The sequence below is a fragment of the Zalophus californianus genome, chromosome 1 (genome assembly GCF_009762305.2).
Source record: "Zalophus californianus isolate mZalCal1 chromosome 1, mZalCal1.pri.v2, whole genome shotgun sequence".
Classification (NCBI taxonomy): Eukaryota; Metazoa; Chordata; class Mammalia; order Carnivora; family Otariidae; genus Zalophus; species Zalophus californianus.
In genome coordinates this window covers 10065140-10086626 of record NC_045595.1, presented here as the reverse complement: position 1 = coordinate 10086626, position 21487 = coordinate 10065140, and the positions used below count along the sequence as shown (strand labels likewise).

The window sequence follows — 21487 nt, the reverse complement described above, 5'->3', positions numbered from 1 at the left end:
CCCCCGGCCTCAGTCTTAGCTTAAGGGGCAGCTTGGGCCCTAGCACCCTAGCGTCTCGTTCTGTGGCAGACAGATGAGGGGAAAGGGCAGGCACAGGAGTCCTCGGTCTTGTCTGTCCACGCCTGTGTAGCAGGAACAGGGGCTGCAGCCCCGGGCCAGCTGCTTCCCTCGTTAGGTCCTGGCTGGAGCGCAGCAGAGAGGCCGCCAGAAGCAGGCCTGGCAGGTCCCAGCTCCCCACCTGGCTGGGTGTTTTGGGGTTTGGTGCCAGACTACAGCTGCTGCCCCCTGCTTTCTATGATGCACGTGGGGGCCAAGGCAGGAGAGCAGAGGGAGCGGAGTGGTGAAGGAGGAGGGGACAGTCTTTAGCATGTGCAAAAGCTGCTGAGGCCACGGGAGCTCCCGGCCTGGCCAGACCTGCGCTGTCACATACCGGACTCGGAGGGCCTGTGGGCCTGGTGAGAAAGGAGCTCCGTGAGGACGGGGTCTGGGTTGGGTGCCCTCTGGCCCAGCACCCCGACCCCAGGCTCAGCCCTTACCTGGGTCTGATTGTGGCCGGTGCCAGACGTGGATGTGGTGAACTCTGAGTACCTGTTCCCCGTGACCCTGCCAGCCCACCTTCTGTACTCCTCCCTCACCTGTGGGGCCCAGGGTGCCAGGTTAGGGAAGGGGCAGGCCCCGGGACCCAGGCCCCCACACACCCCACCCGTGGCGGCCGCGGCACACCTTCTTGTTGAGCAGGCAGTGGAGCACGAAGAGGAAGAGGCCTTGTAGGCAGTTGAGAGTGGTGAAGGTATAGGAGAGCAGCCAGCTCTGCGGGGTGAAGAGGAAGAGGCCAAAGACCCAGGTGCTGCCCAGCACAAAGAGCTGAGCCACAGCCGTGATGGTCAGCACCCTGCGGGGGGTGGGGGGGGGGAGACAGGGCTTCAGTGGGGGAAGGCCCCCCCCCCCCACGCACCGTCGGCTCCCTGCTAGCCCCCTCCTGGCCCCTGCTCTCACCTAGCCTTCTTTAGTTTCTTCATGTCTGGGTTGATCTCCGAAAACTTCTGAGTGAGCTTCCAGACAGTAGTCACAAAGACCACAGCATTGCACTGGGCAGGGAGCATAGAATTTGCATTAGGGGGGAGTCCTTGGAACTGCAGGGAGGGAACTGGTCTAGTAGGGCTCGGTGTGGGGCCACGCCCCTCGGGCTGGGGGTGCTGGGGGGCACTTACCAGAACGATGAAGGTCACAGGTCCCAGGAAGCTCCAGAGGAAGCCACGGGCTGGGTGCAACCAGCAACTGGGTGAGAGGGGAGGGTCCCGTCAGAGCCCCGGAGGGGCGGGGCTCTGCGGCCCGGACTGGGGTCCCCTGCCCTCCCGTCGGAGAACCGCTCGCCTGCACTCACTAGAGGGTGCGGCCATAGCCCTCGCTGTTGATGGCCGCGGAGATGGCCACGATGAGCAGGGGCACCCCGTAGCCGATCAGGCAAAGCTGCCACTTGCTCAGGCCCTGGCCCTGGAACACGCGCACCACCAGGAAGTAGAGCTCTACTCCCTCGAGGCTCATCCAGCAGAAGGCGGCCAGGAAGAAGTAATGCAGTAGTCCGGCCACCAGGCGGCAGCGCAGCCCCACCTGCAGGGCGGGGGCGGGGCGACATCAGGGCGGGGCGGGGCCGTCAGGGGCGGGTGGGGCCGCGGCCTGGAGAGTTGGGGGGGCGGGGCGGGGCGGGAGCTGCAGACCGCGCGCGGGCGGAGCCGCGTGCCTCCCGGCTTTGTGGTCCTCACCGAGGCCCGGGAGTGGGCGGGGCTCGCCCTCTCCCGGGCCTCGCCGACCTAGCGCTCTGGTGAGGGTGGGACCCTCCACCGGCCCGGACCTCACCTGGCCGCCTTCGTTCTCGATGCCCGCCAGGAAGATGGCGGAGCCCACGAAGAGGCAGATGCAGAGGTGCAGGTGCACGGTGGTGCGCGAGCCCTGGATGGGCCGCACCAGCAGGAAGGTGAGGATGCACAGCAGCAGGCAGACTAGCGACAGCACCAGCCCCACCTTGGTGATCAGGGCCAGCTTCTGGTCCTAGATGCAGGATGGGGTGCGCAGTGCTGGGTCAACGCCCTGAGGACTTCCTGCCCTCGTGGACCTCGCCACCCAGACCCATCTGGGGCCTGCCTTGTAGGTCTCTGATCATGCCACTCACCTCCGCCCACATCCTCTGCCCACATCCTCTGCCCTCAACATCTGAGCAAACCTGCTGTGTGTCTCTCATCCTAAATACCGCCCCGGCCCCCCGAACAACCATGGGTGCAGCAGGGGTCCCCAGTCCCTCCTGATGGGCCTCCCCACTAAACACCCAGACTTCTGAGAAGGTCCCCAGTGAAGCCTCAAGGCCACATCCTTCTTTTCTAATACTGATGGTCCCATCTTTCTGACCCTCCTCTCCCTCATCTCAAATTTTACTCCTTCTACACCTGTCACATTGTCAACTCACCGAAACCCACCTTTTTGTCCTTCCTGGACCTTTGGCCTCGACCACAACCTCCCCTACTCTGCTTGGCCCATTCCAATTAAACATGTGGACCAGCTTGCCTATGGATCTCTGAGGCCATATACAGAAAGTTGTGCTCCCTTAGGAGCTTTTAGCTATATTTAACAACTGGTTTGAAGTGGACAGTCAGAGCAGGGTCTGCAGTGCCAGGCCACACCGCTTAATTGCTGAGCCATGGGGAAGTCTGGGGAGGGGGTCTCAGGGAAGGGGCTGGGGGGCATGGGGTGGGGCCACCTGGTCTGTGTGACTGTATAGAGCCAGTTGGGCCTTAACCATCAAGAACCAGCTGCCTGTCTCACCTAAGCCAACCTTGCCACCTGTGGGCTTTTGAGGGTGGCCCCTGGCTGCTCACCTCTATGTCATAGTGGGCCATGAGGATCGCAAAACTGCTCAGGTGGCTGCACCGACAGGTAGTGCTGCCATTCCCGGTGCCCAGGGTCTGGCAGCCTGTCATGGCCCAGTGCCCACTGCTGTTGCCGTCACTCTTCCAGAATGCACAGATCAGCTCCTGCCGTGGCCCAGGTGTCTCCGGCTGTGGGCAGGTGGGAATGGTTGGAGTGTTTAGCCTGGAGCCCATTCTTGGGTCCTGGGCTTGGGTTGAGCCCAAGGAGGGCTGCTTTTCCTTTGATAAGTATTTACTGAGCACCTACTTTGCTCTGTCCCCCAGCCTGGCACACAACGAACAGGGCAGACACAAGTCCCTGCCCTTTGGGGGTTGGCATGCTAGTGGGGGAGACAGATGTAAATAATAAATCTAACACGTAAACTAGATAGCGTGTTAGAAGGGAGTAAGTGCTATTAAAACAAGGAACAGCATAGGGGGAGATGGGGCATAACTACAGATTGAAATTTTAAATAAGGAGGTCAGGGAAGGCCTAAAAGAGGTGGTACTATTTGAACAAAGACTGGAACCAGGTAAAGGACTGAGTCGCGTAGGAGAAAAGTGTGTCCCAAACAGAGGGCACAGCAAGTGCAAAGGCGCTGAGGTCCATTTGAGGAAGGAGCAGAGTGGGGCAATGAAGGCTGCAGAGGAACCACCGTGACCTTGGCTATGTAAGGGGTGAGCAGTAGGGCTGATTCCTCCCCACCTGAATACTCACCTGGTGGGAGAAGGCAAAGGTGACGGGGGAGTCGAGTTTCTCTGTGTTTGTGTTGCTCAGAAAGACCAAGTTGACTGCCGAGAGGAGCCTAGGCTTGGCGCCACGGAAAGGACTTTGGTGGATTTTGTTCAGCTCAACTTTCTTCTCAGGCTCCAGCTCCAAGGAGGCGTTGGCTAGCAATTTCTGCATGTTGCAGCTGGAGAGGATACCCATCACAGTGGGGCCTGGGGGATAGACAGGTTGGCTACCTTCTCCTGCCCTCCCTCCTCCCATGCCCCATCCTGCCTCCGAAGACCTCTGATTCAGGCTCTTCAGTCCACCAGGATGCCCGGGGGCACTGGCGATAGCTCAATTTCCAGTTGTTACATATTCAGAACCTCACCCCTAGCCACATCCCCGCTCCCCTCCCCCTCCCGCTGGCGCCCCCTCGGATTCCCGGCCGTTACCCGAATCCCTGGCTCCAGTCGCCACAGCCCAGTCCAACAGCATCCGTGCATGGCTCTGACCCATGGTGATGTTTCCATCCCCACGCTCCTGGATCATCAGGGATAGCTCTGAGGAGAGAGGGGCAGTGACTGGGGGCTCTGGGTGTGGGATGGGGTCCAGGGCTGGGGCAAGACAGGGCAAGGTCTCACCTGTGTTCGAAGGGGAGAGATAGGTGAAGGAGGCTCCAGGCATGGCCTTGGCCAGCGTCCTCAGGACTGCTTCGAAGCCCAAGAGGAAGTGGGTGGCCATGAGGTGCCTATTATGTGGGGGCAGGGTCTCCAGGTCGTTGGGGGCCTCCAGCATCTCATCCACTGACTTGATGAGGTCCTGGGAGTGACGGGTGACAGCTGGTGGGTCACTGTCCCTCAGGGGCTGCGCAAAGGACCCTGACCTCACCAGCCCCCTCCACCAAGGGGCACACTGCAAAACCACCTGGGGCGGCCTGGGGGTCAGTGGGGTGACAGGGGAATCACTGAGACGGTGCTGTAGTCAGAAGACAAGTGAGGGGGTTGAGTATAGGCCTGTGCGTGTGGACTGTAACTGGTGCTTCACTTGTCCCAGGCGCAGGCTTCCTGCCAGGCTCTGGTCTAGGTCTGCCCTGTCCGGAATGGTTGCCACGAGCCACATGTGGCTCTCGAGCACCCGAAATGTGGCTCCATGTTGCAGTGGTAATATTTTGAATCGATTGGATTAAATGCAGTCTTGACATTAATTTCACTTGTGTAATTTTACTTGTTTATTTTAACATAGCTGCTGGAATATTTAAAATGACACAGGGGCTCCCACGTTCCTACCCGGCTTAGCACACAGGCAAACACTTACATATAATGCTCACCGCATGCCAGGCCCTGCCCTTTCTTTGAACTTTCCTTCTATTAGTTCACGTAAAACCTTCAAACTATATAGAGCAGGCACTACTTTCAGATGACACTGAGTCCCAGAGAGGGGGAGTCACTTGCCTCAGGTCACACAGCAGAAAGTGGCAATGGGTGGGAGTAGGGGGGCTGTTGGGGAGGATCTGAACCTTCGTGGTCTAACCATGGAGGTGAAATTCCTAACTGCTCCGTTCTTTTGGAGCACTTCTGTGTGTGTGTGTGTGTGTGTGTGTGTGTGTGTGTGTGTGTGTGTGTGTGTGTGTGTACACGTTTTGGGGTGTGTATGTACGTCTGTCTTTGTGTAACCCCTGCTTGGGCTGTCTCCACCCGCATGGAAGCATCCCTAGCCACCCCCATGCTTTCCGGGGGTCCCCTCAGCTCTTGCCCTTACCTGCATGATGCCCTGAGCCAAGGCTGGCTTGAAGTCTCTGTGCAGTTCTTGGACTCTTTCAAAGAAGTGGGACATGCTCTGAGGAGAGGGGACATGAGGGGGGTCAGAGAGCCTCATGTGTGGGTGGGCGAGCTGGGGGAAAATGGGTGGATCAGGCGGGCTGCACAGAGGGATTCCTGCCTCCTGGTCCCTGCTGGGGCCACTCACCTGGCTCTTGATTCCAGGGGGTGGGGTCCAGGTGGGGAAGGACATCTCTGCAGGGGATAGAACACCATTCATTAGGTGCGAGAGTGTCTGTGTGTGTCAGGGGCGGGGTCTGGGGTCAGGTCAGACCAGGTACCTTCACAGGTGGTGTTGGGCTGCTTATTCTGGAATCCGGGTTTGGGCTCCCAGCCCCGGCGACAGTGGCACTTGTACGAGCCCACGGTGTTGATGCAGACGGTGGACTCGTGGCACGTAGGCTGCCCAGAACTGCACTCATCTACATCTGGGGACACAAAATGGGAGTCAGGACCCCTTTCCCCTCCGTGCCTTCCCCCTTCTCCTGTGTTAGTGTCTCCCCTTGGCTGGAGGTGATATCACCTGCTGACCCCACATCCTGGTGATGCAGGGTTCATGGGGAGTGTGGGGAGCCTGACATGTAGCACGTGAGCCCTGTACAGATGTGCAGGTTGTGACTATAGAAATGCCTTTGTCCCAGGTAGTAATTAGCTGCTGTCTGGGGTCTCCAAGGAGCCTGCTCCTCAGTATCCCAGCTCCTTCCCCAAGACCCCCAGATCTTTTCCCAACCAGCCTCAAAAGAATGAACGCCTGCACAACAGGGCACGCCCAGGGGTCATTCTGCTTGGTTTGTGTGGGTGCCACTGAATATGTGATCAGATGTTCTGAGTGTGGGTCTCCAGGATGTGGCGTCTGAGCTCTGGACCTTCACAGATGGTGTTCTTGGGGCCATTGGGGGACCCAGGAACTGGCTTCCATCCAGGGCGGCAGCGGCACTGATAGCCCCCAATGTTGTTGAGGCAGTGGGTGGAGTTGTGGCATGGGTTCTGCCCCGACGTGCATTCATTCACATCTGAGGACAAAGCCAGAGGGTCAGGGTCCCCTCCACTCACTGCCCCTCTTCTCACTGCCTAGCACCAAGGACCCCACCATTATTGCACATGCTACGCCTGGTGACCTTCAACTTCAACCTCAATGCACCTTACAATGGCTTCCCTACAAGAGGGGCACGGCAGGGACCATGGTCCCCAGTTTAGAGGCTGTGAAACCAGGAGGGAGACTGAGTCATGGAGCCTGAACTTTCTTTCCAAGGACTCTTGCTTACTCCCTCCCCAGCTCTGGCCCAGGTTCCCTTTCTGGGAACTGGAAGTGACACGTTCCTCTGCTTCCATGTGACAGATGAGGAAGGGTGAGGCTGGGAGGTGTGCGCAGAGGCTGGGGGCTCCACAAGGGAACCCCAGGTCCAGAAGGCCCTGCTGCCTCCCTGCTCTGTGGTGGGACCTTCCGGGGAGATGAATCCTTGGGCAGAGCAAACCCCTGGTGTTTCTGGAACCTCAGAGTCTTCTCCCTCCTCCTGGGGCTGCAGGATCCTCCTCGGCCCCTCCCCAGCTCCAGCGCAGCCTGACAGCATCTGCCAGGGCCTCTACCTGTGCACAGATTCGGGTCGCCCGGGCTGAGTTCCAAGCCGGGCGGGCACTTGCAGGTGTAGCTGCCCTGGGTGTTGGTGCAGATGCCGCGGCTTTTACAGATTCGGGGTTTCAGCTGACATTCGTCCACGTCTGCAGGGGGAAGGAGAGGGTGATGGGTGCCTGCAGCTGTGTCCTGGGATAGAAGCATCTGGAAGGCCCCACTGTCTCTTCTCTGGTGAATGGGTGCCTTTTCTAATTCACATGGAGGCATGCTATGGGCGAGCATGGTGGCCCAGATGTTCTGTTTCCAGATGTTGCCAGAAGTGGTCCAAGTCCTCCCCGTCTGCCAGCCCTGGCTCCCTCAGCCTCTCTGGGCAGCTCCCAGCTGGGGCAGGGACATCACGGCCACCTGTGTCCCAGCCTGAGGACTTGGACAAGTCCAGGGTGGGCCTTCCTGGGAACCGTGTGCAGGGGAAGTGCTGTATTCCCGGACCGGGACCTGTCGTGGCTCCCAGTGATGGCCTTTGTCCTAACTCCCCCATGGTGGCGGCTCACTGGCTGAGTTCCTGCTTGGAATCCCGGTGACCCTCGCAGGACGCTCCTATCCATGCAAACTCTGAGATTCCAGCTCCACGGAGATGGACAAGACCCACCCCTGAGCCAGGCCCTCCAAGGACGAGGCTTTTGGGTGGGGCAGGGAGAGTAAGGATGGTGCCAGACAGGTCAGGTCCGTCCGGACAGTGGGCACCAGGCTGGGGTGGGCAGTGTCACTGATGTCCAGTCAGGCAGCCTTGGGGCAGTGAGGATGCCTTTTTCTGGCAGGTGCTGATGGGCGAGAGGTAGCTCATGTTTCTGTCTTCTTGGCCCTTGGCCTCCGACCAGGGATGCACACACTGGGCCCAGCTGAATGGGGCTCAGCCTTCGTCTTCTGTCCCTGAGCGGTCCAGTGCTCCATGGGACCTGAGCTGACCTCCTCAGGAGAGGGTTAGACCCGGGGCAATGGTCCTGGATGACAGCCTCTCTTGTCATCTGGTCCAGACAGGAGCTTCTGGGTTCACCTGACTCTCTAAGTGTGTGTGCATGTGTGTGCGTGGGGTGGGGGGTTGGTGTCACCTGGCCCACCCCAGGCACAACATCCTCCGGGTCCTGATCATCCAGGCTGAATCAGAGCTACCAGGGAGGGTCGGGACAGAGCCTTGCGCAACGAAACAGAGAAGGCCGAATGGCTGAGAAGCCAGGGTCTGGGTGTCAGGAAGAACCTTCTCCAGGCAGGATGCTGGCTAGGGCAGGGCAGGCTGGGGGCTGCGCACCCGCCCTCCAACCTCCGTCCTCCCATCTTTCCTGATGGGGTCCCTGGGTCTGTCGTGGCCAAGGGCCTGAGAGGGCTGCTCGTATGGCCAGGCCCGTGTGGGCTCCGGTGGGGGCAGGTCTCATCCAGGCGGTTACTGATGGTGGTGAAGAGGATGGTTACTGTACCTCCCGCCAAGTGTCTTGAATGCCATTCCCCTCTTGTTTTATGCAAATAAGATGCTGGGGAGGCAGGGGGGCAGTCCAAACATCAGAAAGTGACCCTTGGGGGAGGGTTCTGAGCCTTGGGATTCAGAGAGGTTCGGGACACCAGGTGGGTGCCCAGGACGTTCTCTGATGCCTGGGGGAAAGTGGAACAAGGGCCTGGGTCTCCCGTCTGCAGCAGGTCCCGCTGCCACGACATGGCGGCATGTGTGTCCTCAGCTGCGGCAAAGGCTGAGGCTGTCACAGAGCTAGGTCTTGAGGCGGCAGGCCCTGGGCCAAGCCAGCAGACGATTCTCTCCCTGTCACCCAGCTTGAGGTCCACAGTGGTCCCTCTCCCGTCTCTTGTGCATCCATGTCCCTGCCCAGCGGCCTGACCGAGCCCCCTTCTCTCAGCCCTGCTCTCAGCCCTGTCTGTTCTAATACAGCAATACAGCCTCTCCATGACCACAGCCACCACCTGTGCTGGGGGTTCACAACAGTCGGTGGGCGGCACCCCCTGTCCAGGCACATGTCATGTAAAGGCTCTGTCCTCTGGCCAGGCCACAGGTTTGGGGCAGAGCGTTCACCCAGAGGCCCCTAGGGAGCAGCAGAGCCGTGGACGGAGCCCTCCCCCTGGGCTCCACGGAAGCGCAGGTCCTCCCTTCCCTCCCACCGGCGGCGAGGCTCTGCAGCCCTCTGTCTGCGTGCAGGGCAGGACGGGGCTGGGGACCAAGGCTGTAGGCTCTTCTCTCCACAGCAGGGAGGGCCTACGGACCCACCCCAGAGTCCTTTGGACCCTCAGCTCACCTTGTCTTCAACCTCTCACTTCTGCTCTCCTCCCCTGCTCTCTCTCTCTCTCTCTATTCTGCACTAACCCCCTCCCTCTGGGCAAGTGGTCGCTCCTGCCCATTCACTGCTAGCCCTCTCTGCCCCCTGTGGATACCCGAAGCCCCTTCCTGTGCTTGCTGTTCTCTCTGGAAGGGGGGCAAGTCCTAGTAATGCACAGAGTCCAGGCTGCACCTGGGCCCGAACCGTGGCATCACCCGGCAAGACCACGGCAAGAGATGTGACTGCATTGGGGGGTGGATGGGAGCAGCCCGTCTCCATGCCCATCCTGGGGTGGACCCCGGGGGTGCCCATCTTGGAGGGGGTACATTAGATCATAATGAGGATCATTCAAAACCCAACAGCCACCATTCTGTGCTTTGCTGTCTCTATCTTCCCAGCACTTCTATGAGGTAAGCACCATTGTGACCCCCTTTTTACAGATGGGTAAATAGGCACAGAGCGGTGAAAGAGCTTGTCCAAGTTCACACAGTTAACAAAAGGCAAAGCTACTTTTCTTTTTATCTGTAAAAAATAGGGACTCTTTAAAACACACACACACACACACACACACACACACACAAATCACAATAGTATTATCACATCTTGCACATTAATGGTGATTTCCGAATAAGTGTCCTGGCCAGTGTCACACACACACAGCTATCAAGTGGCAAAGTCAGGATTTGGGTCCTTGGCCTTCACACTACCCTGCCTCTCTGTGCTGGAGGCTCAGGAACAGACAGACAGATGTGGGATGATTCAGGAATGGCTCCGGTGATCCCAAACCTCATGGACGAGGAGATGGAAAGTGCGGGGTGGTTCTTACCTTGACATGTGTTCTCACTCTCATTCCTGAACGTTCTTGCCCCAGAAGCAAGCTCATATCCTTTAATGCACGTGCAGTGGAAGCTCCCCTCTGTGTTCTGGCAATCTGCGAATTTTCCACAGGACACCGTCAAGGGCGGTCCACACTCGTTGATGTCTGGAACACAACAGGGCAAAGGGTCACCTCCCAAAGGCATGAGTTCCTTCAGGAAGAGATTCCTATCCCACACTTGACTCCCCAGCACGGGGCCAACGCTTAAAGTGTCTTTTGGGGAAGGATTAGACTCTTAAGCTATACTGCAGAGGCTGGGCTGCAGCTGGAGCAAGCCATTCCTGAAGCCCACTCAGTCAGCTCTGCTCTTCTCTGCCCTCTGGACTTGAGCTCAGTAGGGAGTGCTGAGATGGGGCGGCGGGGGGCAGGGGGTGGCAGCTCTGCATCTTCCCGCCCAGTCCAGGAAGGGCAAAGTGAAGCACAGACTCCAGAGCTCCTCTCTCTCCAGGAAGCCATGTTTATTCACTTATTTTCCACTTTTCTATCTTTTCCTTTCTCATTTCTCTGCCCTTGATGACAGTCCCAAAGCCAAAGGCTGAGACCCCAACCACCACTCACATCCCCCATGGGCACTAGGCTATGCCCCACTGTCTCCACGCCCCTGCACCACCCCAAGCCCCTGTACCATCACAGCTCTCGAAGACGGTGGTGAAGATATCCCCAGACGAAGAAATGAATCCCGGGGAGCAGCGACAGGTGGTGGCATTGACACACGTGGAATTCGGAGGGCACCAGCGAGAACAGTCTGTGGGGATGGTGACCACAGTTGGAAGGTGAGGTCTGAGCCAGGTGCTGGGGAGGGGGACAGGATCATCCCCAAAGGAGGGGTTGCTGGGAGGGGCAGCCCTGGCCTTCCCCCTGCAGCAGGCCTCCCTCCTGCCTGGGCTGTGGGGGCCCAGGGCCCCTTCCCCAGGCTCTGGCTGTGGACTTCTTTGCTCCCAGCAGACTCACCTCTGGTTTTCTGGGATCCAGCTTCCAACAGAATCAGCGGGACACCCAGCACTGGAACAGAGAGAGAGGGTGTGTGTTGGGGGGCTGCCCAGAGTAGGGAAGGATTGACGAAGAACTAAGGGTGACACATCTGAGGGAAAAGGGGCTGCTGACCCCTCCCAGACTTGGGCTCTGTCCGTCGCTAATGAGAAAGCAAGCAGTCCTCCCTGGACTCCAGTGCCCACAGTCAGAGTGTCTGCCACCATCGCCTGGGGATGGGTTTCAGACTGAGGGTGGGGAAGGGGCCTGAGCCCGTGGGGGTCTTGGCTCCTGCTGACCTGTGACAATAGTTCAGTAAACAGACAGGAGACGGATGGCCCTGGTTCAAATGCCAGACCTTGGTCAGGTGACGTTACTTCCCAGTGCCTCAGTTTTCCCATCTGTCGAACGGGAATGATGATGGGCCGCCCTTCCTAGAGGCGTGTGAGAACTAAGCGCGTGAATACTGCCTGGTGTGTCCGAGTGTTTACTATCATCGTTTCTTTATGTGAAGGTGAAGGGTTGGGCCAGGTGTTCTCTCAGATGCCCCCGAAACTAAGATGCTCCGGCCCCCGCACCCCGGCTGGGGGACACAGGTGTGCACGCACCACACCCAGGACATCTGTCAGCCCAACGACCGGCTTGAGACCCAGTGGTGACATTTCACCCCCGGCTCCCCGCCGCGGGAAGACACTGTCCTGAGACCCTGTAGACCCTCTTCTGCCTCTCCTGCTGCTCAGGGGCACCCTACTCCCCAGGCATGTGTTTGGGGGTCCTCCTAAAGTCAGCAGGGGCTCTAGGGACGGGGAGCTCCTTGTTCACCAGCGATAGAGACTAGGAGATAGTGATGGAGAGAAAATAAGGAGAGGGAGAGAGAGAAGGAGCCAGAGACACAGAGAGAGGAGAAAGAGGAAGGACGGAACAGACAGGTGGGGGGAGAGAAAGAGGCAGAAGTTAAGGCAGGGCTAGAGATGGACAGAGAAATAGGGAACTCGTGGAAAGAGAGAGACCACGATGGCAGAGATTGGACAGAGAGACACAGAGATAGAGAGATTGAGAGAAAGATCCGGAGACAAGAGACACAGTTAGAAGGTGGGGGTGTGAATGGAAACGGGGAGGGAGGGAGGAGGGTGCCTCAGCAGCAGGTGGAAGCATGGGAAGGGCTCAGGGGAGATGTCCGTGTCTCTGCCAATCTGGGAATGCTGGCCAAGCTGTGGAGACCCCAATTACCCAGGGAGACCCAAAGCGGGGTGGTGGGCGGAGGGATGGGGCCCGGGAGGGCGGGCGGGAGGGCATGAGTCACTTCCTGGGCCAACGGGAAGGGTTGACTCACACTCTGTTGCCCCTGGACGGGGCTCCCAGGGGAATTCTGGGGTTGGCCATTGTGAGCACGGCTTGAGGGGCTGTGGGGGGTACAGACTTGAGGGTACCCCGACCATTTAGTTCCTATGTCCAAATTGGATACCCCTCAGGCCAGTGGGGGTCCAGAGATCCCCCTCCAAGAGGTCCTCCCAGCCAAGGTAAACTGAGGCTGGAATGTCCTTCCCCTCCCTCGAATGAGGATCCCTCGCTTCCTCCTCTCTGGCCACAGGGCTTGGCTAGTTCCACCCTCAGCCGAGACCCACTTCCTCTTTGCAGGACAGACCACAAAATGACCTTCCCTAGCAGGGTGGGATCTGGACTGATTTGTCCCCAGCTCCCAAAGCCCCAAATAGCAACCATCATGCTCAGAACTGCCCTAGGAGGCAGGGGCTCTGGTCATGTCCATTCTACAGATGGACAAACTGAGGCTTGGAGCCCAGAAACAGCTCAGGAAGAATCTGGTGGAAAAAGGGGGACTGAGGAAAGTGGAATCGAGCTCAAGTTCCCCAGACCGTGGTGTGTGTGTGTGCGGGGGGGGTTCTTTTGTGCCCCATCCCCTCCACTGGGGCTGGGCTGGGATCTCCTCCCCCACCACCAAGGCTGCTGGGCCAGGCCTTCTGCGTCTGGGACCTTGGAAGTCACCCAAACAGGAGCCAGGAGAGGAGCTGCTGGTCATCTGCTCTGGGTCCCATCTGGTTTGCATTGCCTGTGCAGCCCTGAGCAATAGATCCTTGCTTAGGGAGCCTGGGGGCAGGGGGCGGAGCAGTCACCATCCTCTTGCTCTTCCTGCTAAGGACCCCCTAGCCCAGACCCCAGGCCCACCAGTGTCCTGCCCAGAAGGCAATAAGACAAAGTAAAATAAAAAATAAAGTACCGTTTGCTTAATTCTTATTGTGAACCAGGAATAGTTTGTGTCGAACTCACTCAACACTTAACCCTATAAAGCGGAGACCAGGCTCCCCCCATTTTACTGTTGTGGAAAATGAGCTCAGCGGCTCCATGACTTGGCCCCAGGGACACACGACCCCCCAGTAGCCCACTTAGACTCCTGTCCTTGCTCCTGAGGAAAGCCAGGGTGGGGATGTTGGGGGAGTCCCTGCGCTCGCGCCTGCCACACTGGGCCAGCACAGGGGATCCCCAACCCTGTGGCCCAGGGAAGCTCTGGTTGGGGCTCCCCAAATGTCATTTCTTCACTCTCTTTGTTGCCTGGTTGCTCAGGCAACAAGCTGTCCCGATAACCATAACCGTTAGAGACACTCTGGGTGGGGCGGGAAGGGAGGAGGGGTGGGGGTGGGGGAAAGTCACAGTGAAAAATCAAGTTCAAACCCACAGCTGGCAAAATTCCTTCAACCCACGGCAGAGTCCTGGCTGGGCCTGGGGGAGCAAGGGTGGGGGTCTCTGGGGCTGCCCTTGTCACTGAGACATGGGGGACATGTTGGGAGTACCCCACCGCATTGGAGGGGTCCTGGCTCCTAGCTCCCCAGCATCCCCCATGCCCTATGTTAAAAGCAGTTGCCTACACGGTCCCAGCACTCACTTTTTGCCCCCTCTCCTTCCCCCGTGCCTCAGTTTCCCCTCTTAGGGGGGCAGCCCCCAAAGTGTCTCTGGGACAGAGCTCAGAAATCTGCGTGGCAGTGGGGGCTCCTAGAGCACCTTGAGAGTTTCTGCCAGGACAGGGGGCGCCCCGGTACTGCCAGCCCCTCTCCCCATGTGCCCGCCCGGCCATGTGGCTTCCTCCGCTGTGGGGCCCTGGAGCTGCCAGCCACACCTTGCATTTCTCCACGGGGCACGGAGTGCCAAGGCACCCAGGGGTACTTTCTGCACAGCCCCCTCGTCCCTCCCCGCGGGGCCCCCAAATCCTCACCTTGAAGGAGAAGGAGGAAGCTGTGGTGGCGGCAGCGGGGGCCTCCCATGGTCTGAACTGCCGGCAGGGGAAACAGAGGAAGGGCCGGGCCGTCCAGTCTCTCCAGGCTGGGCAGCTGCGTGGTGTCCCGAGGCTGGCTGGGACTTTATGAAAGGGGGGGGACAGCGACTGGCCCAGGGCCCTCCCCGGAACTGGCGGGGCAGCTGGAAGCCAACAGGAAAGTGGAGTAAAAACACAGACCGAGAGGCGTTGCACGGGCTCATAAACACACACACACACACACACACACACACACACACACACACGCGCGCGCGCGCGCGCGCGCGCGCGCGCGCGCGAACAACCTGCTCTGCTCCCAAATCCTCTGCCTCCAGTCCTACCATCTGAGCGCCTGACAAACTCGCTGGCCCCCCTGTGCCTGGGCTGGCTGTATCCCAGCGGAAAGCGGGGCCGTGCGGGCAGGGCTGGGGTGGGAGTCGTGCCCAGGGCCCCGCCTGGCTCTTCTTGCAGGGGTGTTTAGGTTGGGGGGGCCATGTCAGAAATAGCTTGGGGCTCGCATGTTGGGGGCGGCCCTGAGCTCACTGCCTTGGCAAACCTGCCTGCGTCTCCGGGGCCAGCATCTGAGCCAACAGTGCCCCCAATCCGTGCTTCCCAGATGAGGAAACTGAGGTAGCGAGTCCAGAGTCCAAATGGAAGCTGGGGGAGCTTGAAGGGGCCCTTCATGGGGGCCCGGCAGGCCCCAGGAAGAGAAATTGCAGGGCCACAGGCCACGACGCTTCTGGAGCTGGCCTTTCTGGGCCAGCCTTCCCCTGGGAGGGAAACTTACATTTCAGGGGCTCCTGGGCAGCAACAGAGAATCACGTGATGAAAGAGTTGTTTCCTTTTGTTTCCACATGACTGGCTTCTCTCCTGAGCCATCTAATAATTTTTAATAAAGTGCTTAACTGGAGCCAGGCCTGATTCTCCTAGAATTATCTGTGTATCTATTTTAACCCACTTACTCTGCAAAACTTGAGGCAGGTGGGGCTATGATTCCCATTTTACAGAGGGGGAGGTCGAGGCACAGGTAACAAGTGGCTGAGCTGGGACCCGTAAGCAGGCAGCCCAGTCCTTGAGACCCTGCCAGAGCTCAAGGTCCGGAAGAAAGTCTCTACTGGGTGCTGATGTGTCTTTAACACCTTGGCGGCCCTGGGGTTTAGCCGGGGCAGTATCCAGCTGGAACCCAAATAGCTGGTTTTATGTTCCTTGTGCTCTCATTTGTTTTTCAATTTACCAACTCTTCGGAGCAAGGAGAGGGTTTTGCAACTAGGATGTCAATATAAAGTTTCCTTTTCAAATAAATGGTTTTGGGGCTGCAAACGTGTAAAAAATTAAAGAAAATACTAAATCCATGATAGGTCAAAGGGGGAAGATGGCTGGTCATGGAAAAAAAAGGTCACAAATGGCTGAAAGCAGAGAAGCCTTATCCCAGAGATGATGGAACACCTCCACCCCCAGAATTAACCCCTTCCTGCCCTCTCCCTCCCCACCCCCCGCCCCCATCCCATTGTCCTGGGTGGGGCGTGGGAAGGGTTCTGCCAGAGGACTCAAGGGGCTTGGGTGTTGGGGGCGGGAGGACCCAGGAGGAGGCTGGGAGGGGAGGGGGCCAAACCAGATGTGGAGTGGATTTTTGAATTTTTTTTTTCCAGAATCTGGAAACCTCAGGGCTAGACATGCCCTCCCCACAGGATTGAAGGTCAGACAGTTGGTACCTGGAGGAGCTGGGGCTTGGGGGTTCCAGCTTGGGGGAGGCGGGAGGAGCTGCCCTGGGTATTGTCCCCACACCTACCCTCACCCTCGGTGACCATCTATTCTTTGGCCTTTTCCTCCCTGGTGTGTGTGTCTTGGGCCCTTGGAGCAGGTCTGACCTCCCTGGGACTCAGTTTTCCTGTCTGGTGAATGGGATTAAAATGCCTGCCCACTGGCCTCACAGAACAGGGTGAGGAAGGAACAGGGTAACAGGAGAAAAGGCTTGGAGATGTTAGCTGCAAGATTGGGGAAGGCACGAAGAAGGTCATCCTCAGCACCACCACCACCATCTGGCCTGTCAGCAAGTCCTGGGGCCTTGCCTTCAGATAGACCCGGAATCTTCACCCCTCTCCTTCTCATTGGCCCTCCGCCCTGGTCTAGGTCTGTCATCTCCAGCCTTGGTGTTCTGGCTCCTGCCCCCACACTTGGTTCCCCTCACTGTGGCCCAAGGGCACCTGCGAACGCCTGAGTCAGATCACACCCCTCCTCAGCTCAAGAGCCCTTCATGGCTCCCACCTCCCTGGTGAAACCCCAAGTCCTCCCACAGCACATAGGACCCTGCCTGATCTGCCCTGTCACCTGTGTGCCCTCACCTCCTCCTGCGCTTCCCGTGCTCACTTGGCTGCAGTTTTCCTTGTGGAAAACACCAGGCACGGTCTGACCTCAGGGCTTTTGCATGAGCTGTTGCCTCTGCCTGGAATATTCTTACCCCAGATAACCTCCTGGTTCCTTCTCTCCTCCTCTTCGTGTTTTGGCTCAATTTCCTGACCCACCCCTTGAGTCCAAATGTAATCTCCTCCCATCCTCAGCACCCCAGCTCCTCCCAGTGTTCTCGATTCTCCATTCTCTGTACCACCTGGCCACCTCTCATCATGGACTATACCTACTTACCTTGTTTACCATCTGCCCCCACCCCCACTAGACTGTCAGCTCCGGAGGCAGGACTTTGGTCCATTCGTGTCTCTGCAGTGCCGGCAAAGAGCCTGCATCCAGTAGGGCTCCATACTTAGTAACCACCCCCAACACACACACCCCTGTCGTGCCCCCCCACTGAAGGAAACCCCCTTCAAGCTTCCTGATCTGGCCCTTGCTGGGCTATCACACTGTTCCTCCTCCTTCCCTCTGCCCTGAAGTTCCAGGCCCGAAGACCTATTTGGCAGTGCCCCGCCCCCCCCTTCCCGGGACAATCTTGTGACCTCTGTTTCACAGCAGGGAGGCGGGGACACAATGGGTCCCTATGTGTCAGATGGGAAACTGGCACCTGGAGGGCTGGACCACTGGTAGGAGGTTCCTCAACTAGGAAGTGGCTAAGCCAGGATTATTCAAATAATAATAATACTATTTATACTGCATTGTATTACATTCTAGTCTATATTTTGGTTATTGTAGCTACAACAGTAACAAATCATCCCGGTGGAAGATAGTGCTCATCCAGCGCCTCGGTGTATTCCTGGCCCCCTTCTAAGCACTCTACAGGGACTGAACTCACTTATCTTCCCGACAGCCCTAGAAGGCAGGTGCTGCAATTTCCATTTGGCGGGCAGGGTAATGGAGGCTTGCACGGTCACAGGGCACGCTCATCTCAGATCAGAGGTCCCGGGCAAACCAGATCTCTCCAGATCTCTTCCCCTTTGGGACCGTGTGGTCAGGGTCTTAAAGAAGAGCACAAATCGCAGGGGTGTAGCTAGGAGTGGACACTCAGTGAACAGCAGCTTGGCCCTTAGGAGAGGGAGACAAGGGGACCCCAGTGTCCTGCCTCCTGGCTTCTTGTGCTGCCTGTCTCTGCCCAGCACCCACGCAAGCCCATGCTGAAGTGGGGGGGGGGGTCAGATGGGGTCTCCGGCTGGAGGGGGGCTAACAGGAAGGCCCCTGCCTGGGAGACAATGGCAGAGGAAGGGGCCGGGCCAGCCCCCACGCGGATGAGCCCAGCTGCCGGCTCCAGGAGGGCGACATAGCTATTGTGAGGCCAGACAGCTGTCCCTGAGCCAGGAAGCCCCAGGAAGCCAGGGAAGAAAGTGGGAGTCGCGGGCTGACCCTGATCCCTGACCCAGGGCAGGTCTGACAATGGGCCCTTGGTCTCCTCCTGCAGGCTGGACACCTGGATTCCCCCTGAGGCTGGGGCCCCCAGGGTCCACCTGACGAGGGGCTCTTGGTGCAGAGCCCTGCCTAGCCCCAGCTGGCATCCTCCTAACCCCCACCACCCACACTGCCTGGCCCAGCCTGGGGAGTTAGGAGGCAGCGCTGAGTGGGGCCGTATTTATAGCTCCCTGGCGCTGCTGCACAAACTTCTAAATATAGATGCCGAGTTATTTGGGGCCTCGGCCCTGGGGTGGAGTGGGAGTGGAGGGCACCGCACATGTGCCTCCCTGGCCTGGGCCCTTGAGATGGTTGGGCCTCTCAGTCTCTGGGCGCTGAGGCTGCGGGGGCTCATGGGGGAGCAGTTTGTCTGAGTGGGGGCACATGGAAAGAGCCGCGGTAGAGTTGCCCACAGCCACAGCACAGGGACACTGCCTGAAAGGGGTGCAGGCACGTTCCAGGCCCAGGAGGAGGGCATACGTTTGTGCCTGGTGTCCCCAATGTCCCGTTCCTTCTTTCACCCCAAGACACCTTCTTTAAGACACTGCAGTAGGGAAAGTGGACTGAGGTGTCACCACAATGTTCTCAGCTTCTAGGAAATAAAGGCCCCCAGGAAGTTGCGGGAACAGCCCTGAATCTCAAACAAACCCCAGCTCTTAGCAACCCACTTCCCCTTCCCCATCAGTGCTGACCTCACTGGTGGCCCGGGGGGAGGGGGAGGTCTGGTGACATGGCTGGGGGTGTGGGTGGGGCTATAAATAGCCAGTTTATAAGCAGCTGCAGAGCCAGCTGGGGCAGATAGATGGTGGCCCTGGAGTCCAGAGGGCTTCTCACGGACAGCGGGACCCCAGAGTGTCACCCCCTCCCAGCAGTTGCCAAACTTTGGGGAAATAAGGGGGACACGAGGGACAAGTTGCTTAAAACCAGCAACGTCAATGATTCTTTAAAGCAGCACCTTAACTCAATGGCCACTGAGACTTGAATGGAAGCTTAGTGCTTCCTCAGCTACGGGCTCACTGGATTGGAATATCATACGGTCAGTGAAAAAGAACGCCAAGGATGTGCCACCAGATGGGCTGGCTCTTGGCAACACTTTCCTTTCTTAATTTAAAAAACGGAGGGGCACCTGGCTGACTCAGTTGATGGAGTGTGCAACTCTTGATCTCGGGGTTGTGGGTTTGAGCCTCGTGTTAGGTGTAGAGATTGCTTAAAAACAAGATCTTTTTTTTTTTTTTAAGTAGGCTCCACACCCAGCCTGGAGCCCAACACAGGGCCTGAACTCGTGACCCTGAGATCAAGACCAGGGCTGAGATCGAGTCGGACACTTAACTGACTGAGCTACCCAGGAGCCCCTAAAAATAAAATCTTTTAAAAAAAGAGTGAGGGGGAACCGGGGTGGCTCAGTTGGTTAAGCCATCTGCCTTCAGCTCAGGTCATGATCCCAGGGTCCTGGGATCGAGTCCCACAATGGGCTCCCTGATCAGTGGGAAGCCTGCTTCTCCCTCTCCCGCTCCCCCTGCTTGTGTTCCCTTTCTCGCTGTGTCTCTCTCTGTCAAATAAATAAAATCTTAAAAAAAAAAAGGGGCAGCGGCTGGACCCACCAGCCCCATGGGCCTGCCAGATGTCAAGAATCTAGTACCCGCCCTCTAGGGAGTCAGTACCCCCAATCAGACCTTGACGCCTTGTATGTCTCCATCTCTACCTGAACCCCCCTCCCCCGCCAGCCCCAAACACCCAGCTGCCCCCTGGGCCTCAACCCAGGTACTGCCAAGTCCTTCCAGGCACAAGGGCAGAACTCACTGCCCCACCCACTTGTGTGGCCATGTGACTTGCTTTGGCCAATGAAATGTGAGCAGCCATGACATGAGTCACTTCTGGGCAGAAGCTTTAAGAGCTGGTGCGGCCACCCTGTTTTCTTTTCCTTCAGCTAGAGGGACCTGCGATGCCGCAGGCGGTGGCCGAGTGAGAAATGAGATCTCTGATGTGTTAAGGCCCTAAGATATGGGGCTCACTTGTTACCACGATGGAACTGAGCCCCCCTGCCTCTGATGTGGCAGCTGGCATTCCGTGTCCCCTCGGTATGCTGATGAGCTCCTCCTGTGAGCCCCAGGGCTGGACCTAGGGTAAGAAGTGAAGCACTTCCCTCGGAAAGCAAAATTTAAGGGGGTGCCAAAGAACTCAATAGTCAAGGCAAATACTGTTCTTTTTTTTTTTTTTAACATTTTATTTATTTATTTGACAGAGAGAGACAGCGTGAGAGAGGGAACACAAGCAGGGGGAGTGGGAGAGGGAGAAGCAGGCTTCCCTGTGAGCAGGAAGCCCGATGCGGGGCTCTATCCCAGGACCTTGGGATCATGACCTGAGCCGAAGACAGACGCTTAACGACTGAGCCACCCAGCCGCCCAAGGCAAACGCTGTTCTAATGCAGTGTTTGAAATCATCAAAATTAATGCAAAATATCCATGATAAATAAAATAGAAACATTCTAAATGAAGATGGGGTCAGTCATAGTGATGGGCTGAGACATATTGGTGCCTGAGGCAAAGGGAAAAAAATCTATGGTGCCTCACTCATCTTGCTCTAGCCTCAGCCCTTGTAAACACCCATGATGTTTTGCCTGGGGGCTTTCTAGGGCCCATGTGGATGCAGGTGGGAATTGGGAGGGAATCGACATCCCTGAGAATAAATCTGCATCACTTTTGATGGGTCAGTACCCGGGCACGCTTGCCCCTCATGTGGGATAATGAAAGTGCATGTCCTACACAGTCTCTCAGAGGTCCCCGGGGGTGCTGAGCCCCAGGTGTGTAGTAATGCACTTATTCAAACTCTCTCTATTTGCTGCCTGCCCCTCCCTATCTTGCTTCCCAGCTTCCCCACCCATGCTTTCTAGGATCCCCTTCTTATAAAGTAGCTGCACTCCAATCCTTGTCTCAGGCTCTGCAACCGGGGGAAGCCAACCCAAGGCTATTACATCGATTAGAATGTTTTTCAACACGGCAAACACTATAGCTCCTGATTTTCCTCCTGATCTCTGGTCAGACCTGGTGTGTTAGTGATCTATTGCTGTGTAACAAATTACTCCAAACGTAGGGGCCTAAAATAACAGCAAACTCTTTCTGTGAGTCAGGAATTGGGTCTTGCTTCTCTGGGTCCTCTGCTTCAGGGTCCCTCACAGGCTGGGGCTGTAGTGTCATCTAAAGGCTTGGTGAGGGAAGGATCCACTTCCAAGCTCAC

The 21487-nt window shown here is 57.8% G+C and overlaps 1 protein-coding gene across 4 annotated transcripts; it reads right to left on the bottom strand.

Moving 5' to 3' along the window:
- Positions 1-40: 40 nt before the first annotated feature.
- On the bottom strand, positions 41-14652 carry ADGRE5 (adhesion G protein-coupled receptor E5). 4 transcript variants are annotated; one of them, XM_027582305.2, is made up of 20 exons: positions 14390-14652; positions 11146-11196; positions 10820-10939; positions 10144-10299; positions 7017-7148; positions 6296-6442; positions 5711-5857; positions 5578-5624; positions 5371-5448; positions 4254-4431; positions 4065-4172; positions 3619-3842; positions 2871-3050; positions 1858-2049; positions 1385-1611; positions 1212-1278; positions 997-1088; positions 724-892; positions 537-635; positions 41-452 (listed from the first exon to the last, which is right to left on the bottom strand). In XM_027582305.2, the coding sequence occupies exons 1-20, from the start codon at positions 14436-14438 to the stop codon at positions 423-425; spliced, it is 2493 nt and encodes an 830-aa protein (XP_027438106.1). In that variant the 5' UTR covers positions 14439-14652; the 3' UTR covers positions 41-422. The 4 variants fall into 4 exon arrangements, with proteins under 4 accessions (XP_027438106.1, XP_027438107.1, XP_027438108.1 ...); XM_027582306.2 differs by lacking the exon at positions 537-635; XM_027582307.2 differs by lacking the exon at positions 7017-7148.
- Between the last annotated feature and the right edge of the window lie 6835 nt (positions 14653-21487).

Coding starts and splice junctions, on each gene's coding strand:
- ADGRE5 (XM_027582305.2), bottom strand. CDS start 14,438: ATGGGAGGCCCCCGCTGCCGCCACCACAGCTTCCTCCTTCTCCTTCAA. Junction 5,858..6,295: donor CAAGAACACCATCTGTGAAG/GTCCAGAGCTCA, acceptor TTGTGTCCCCAG/ATGTAGATGAGTGCAGTTCT. Junction 4,173..4,253: donor TCTCTCCCCTTCGAACACAG/GTGAGACCTTGC, acceptor CTCTCTCCTCAG/AGCTATCCCTGATGATCCAG.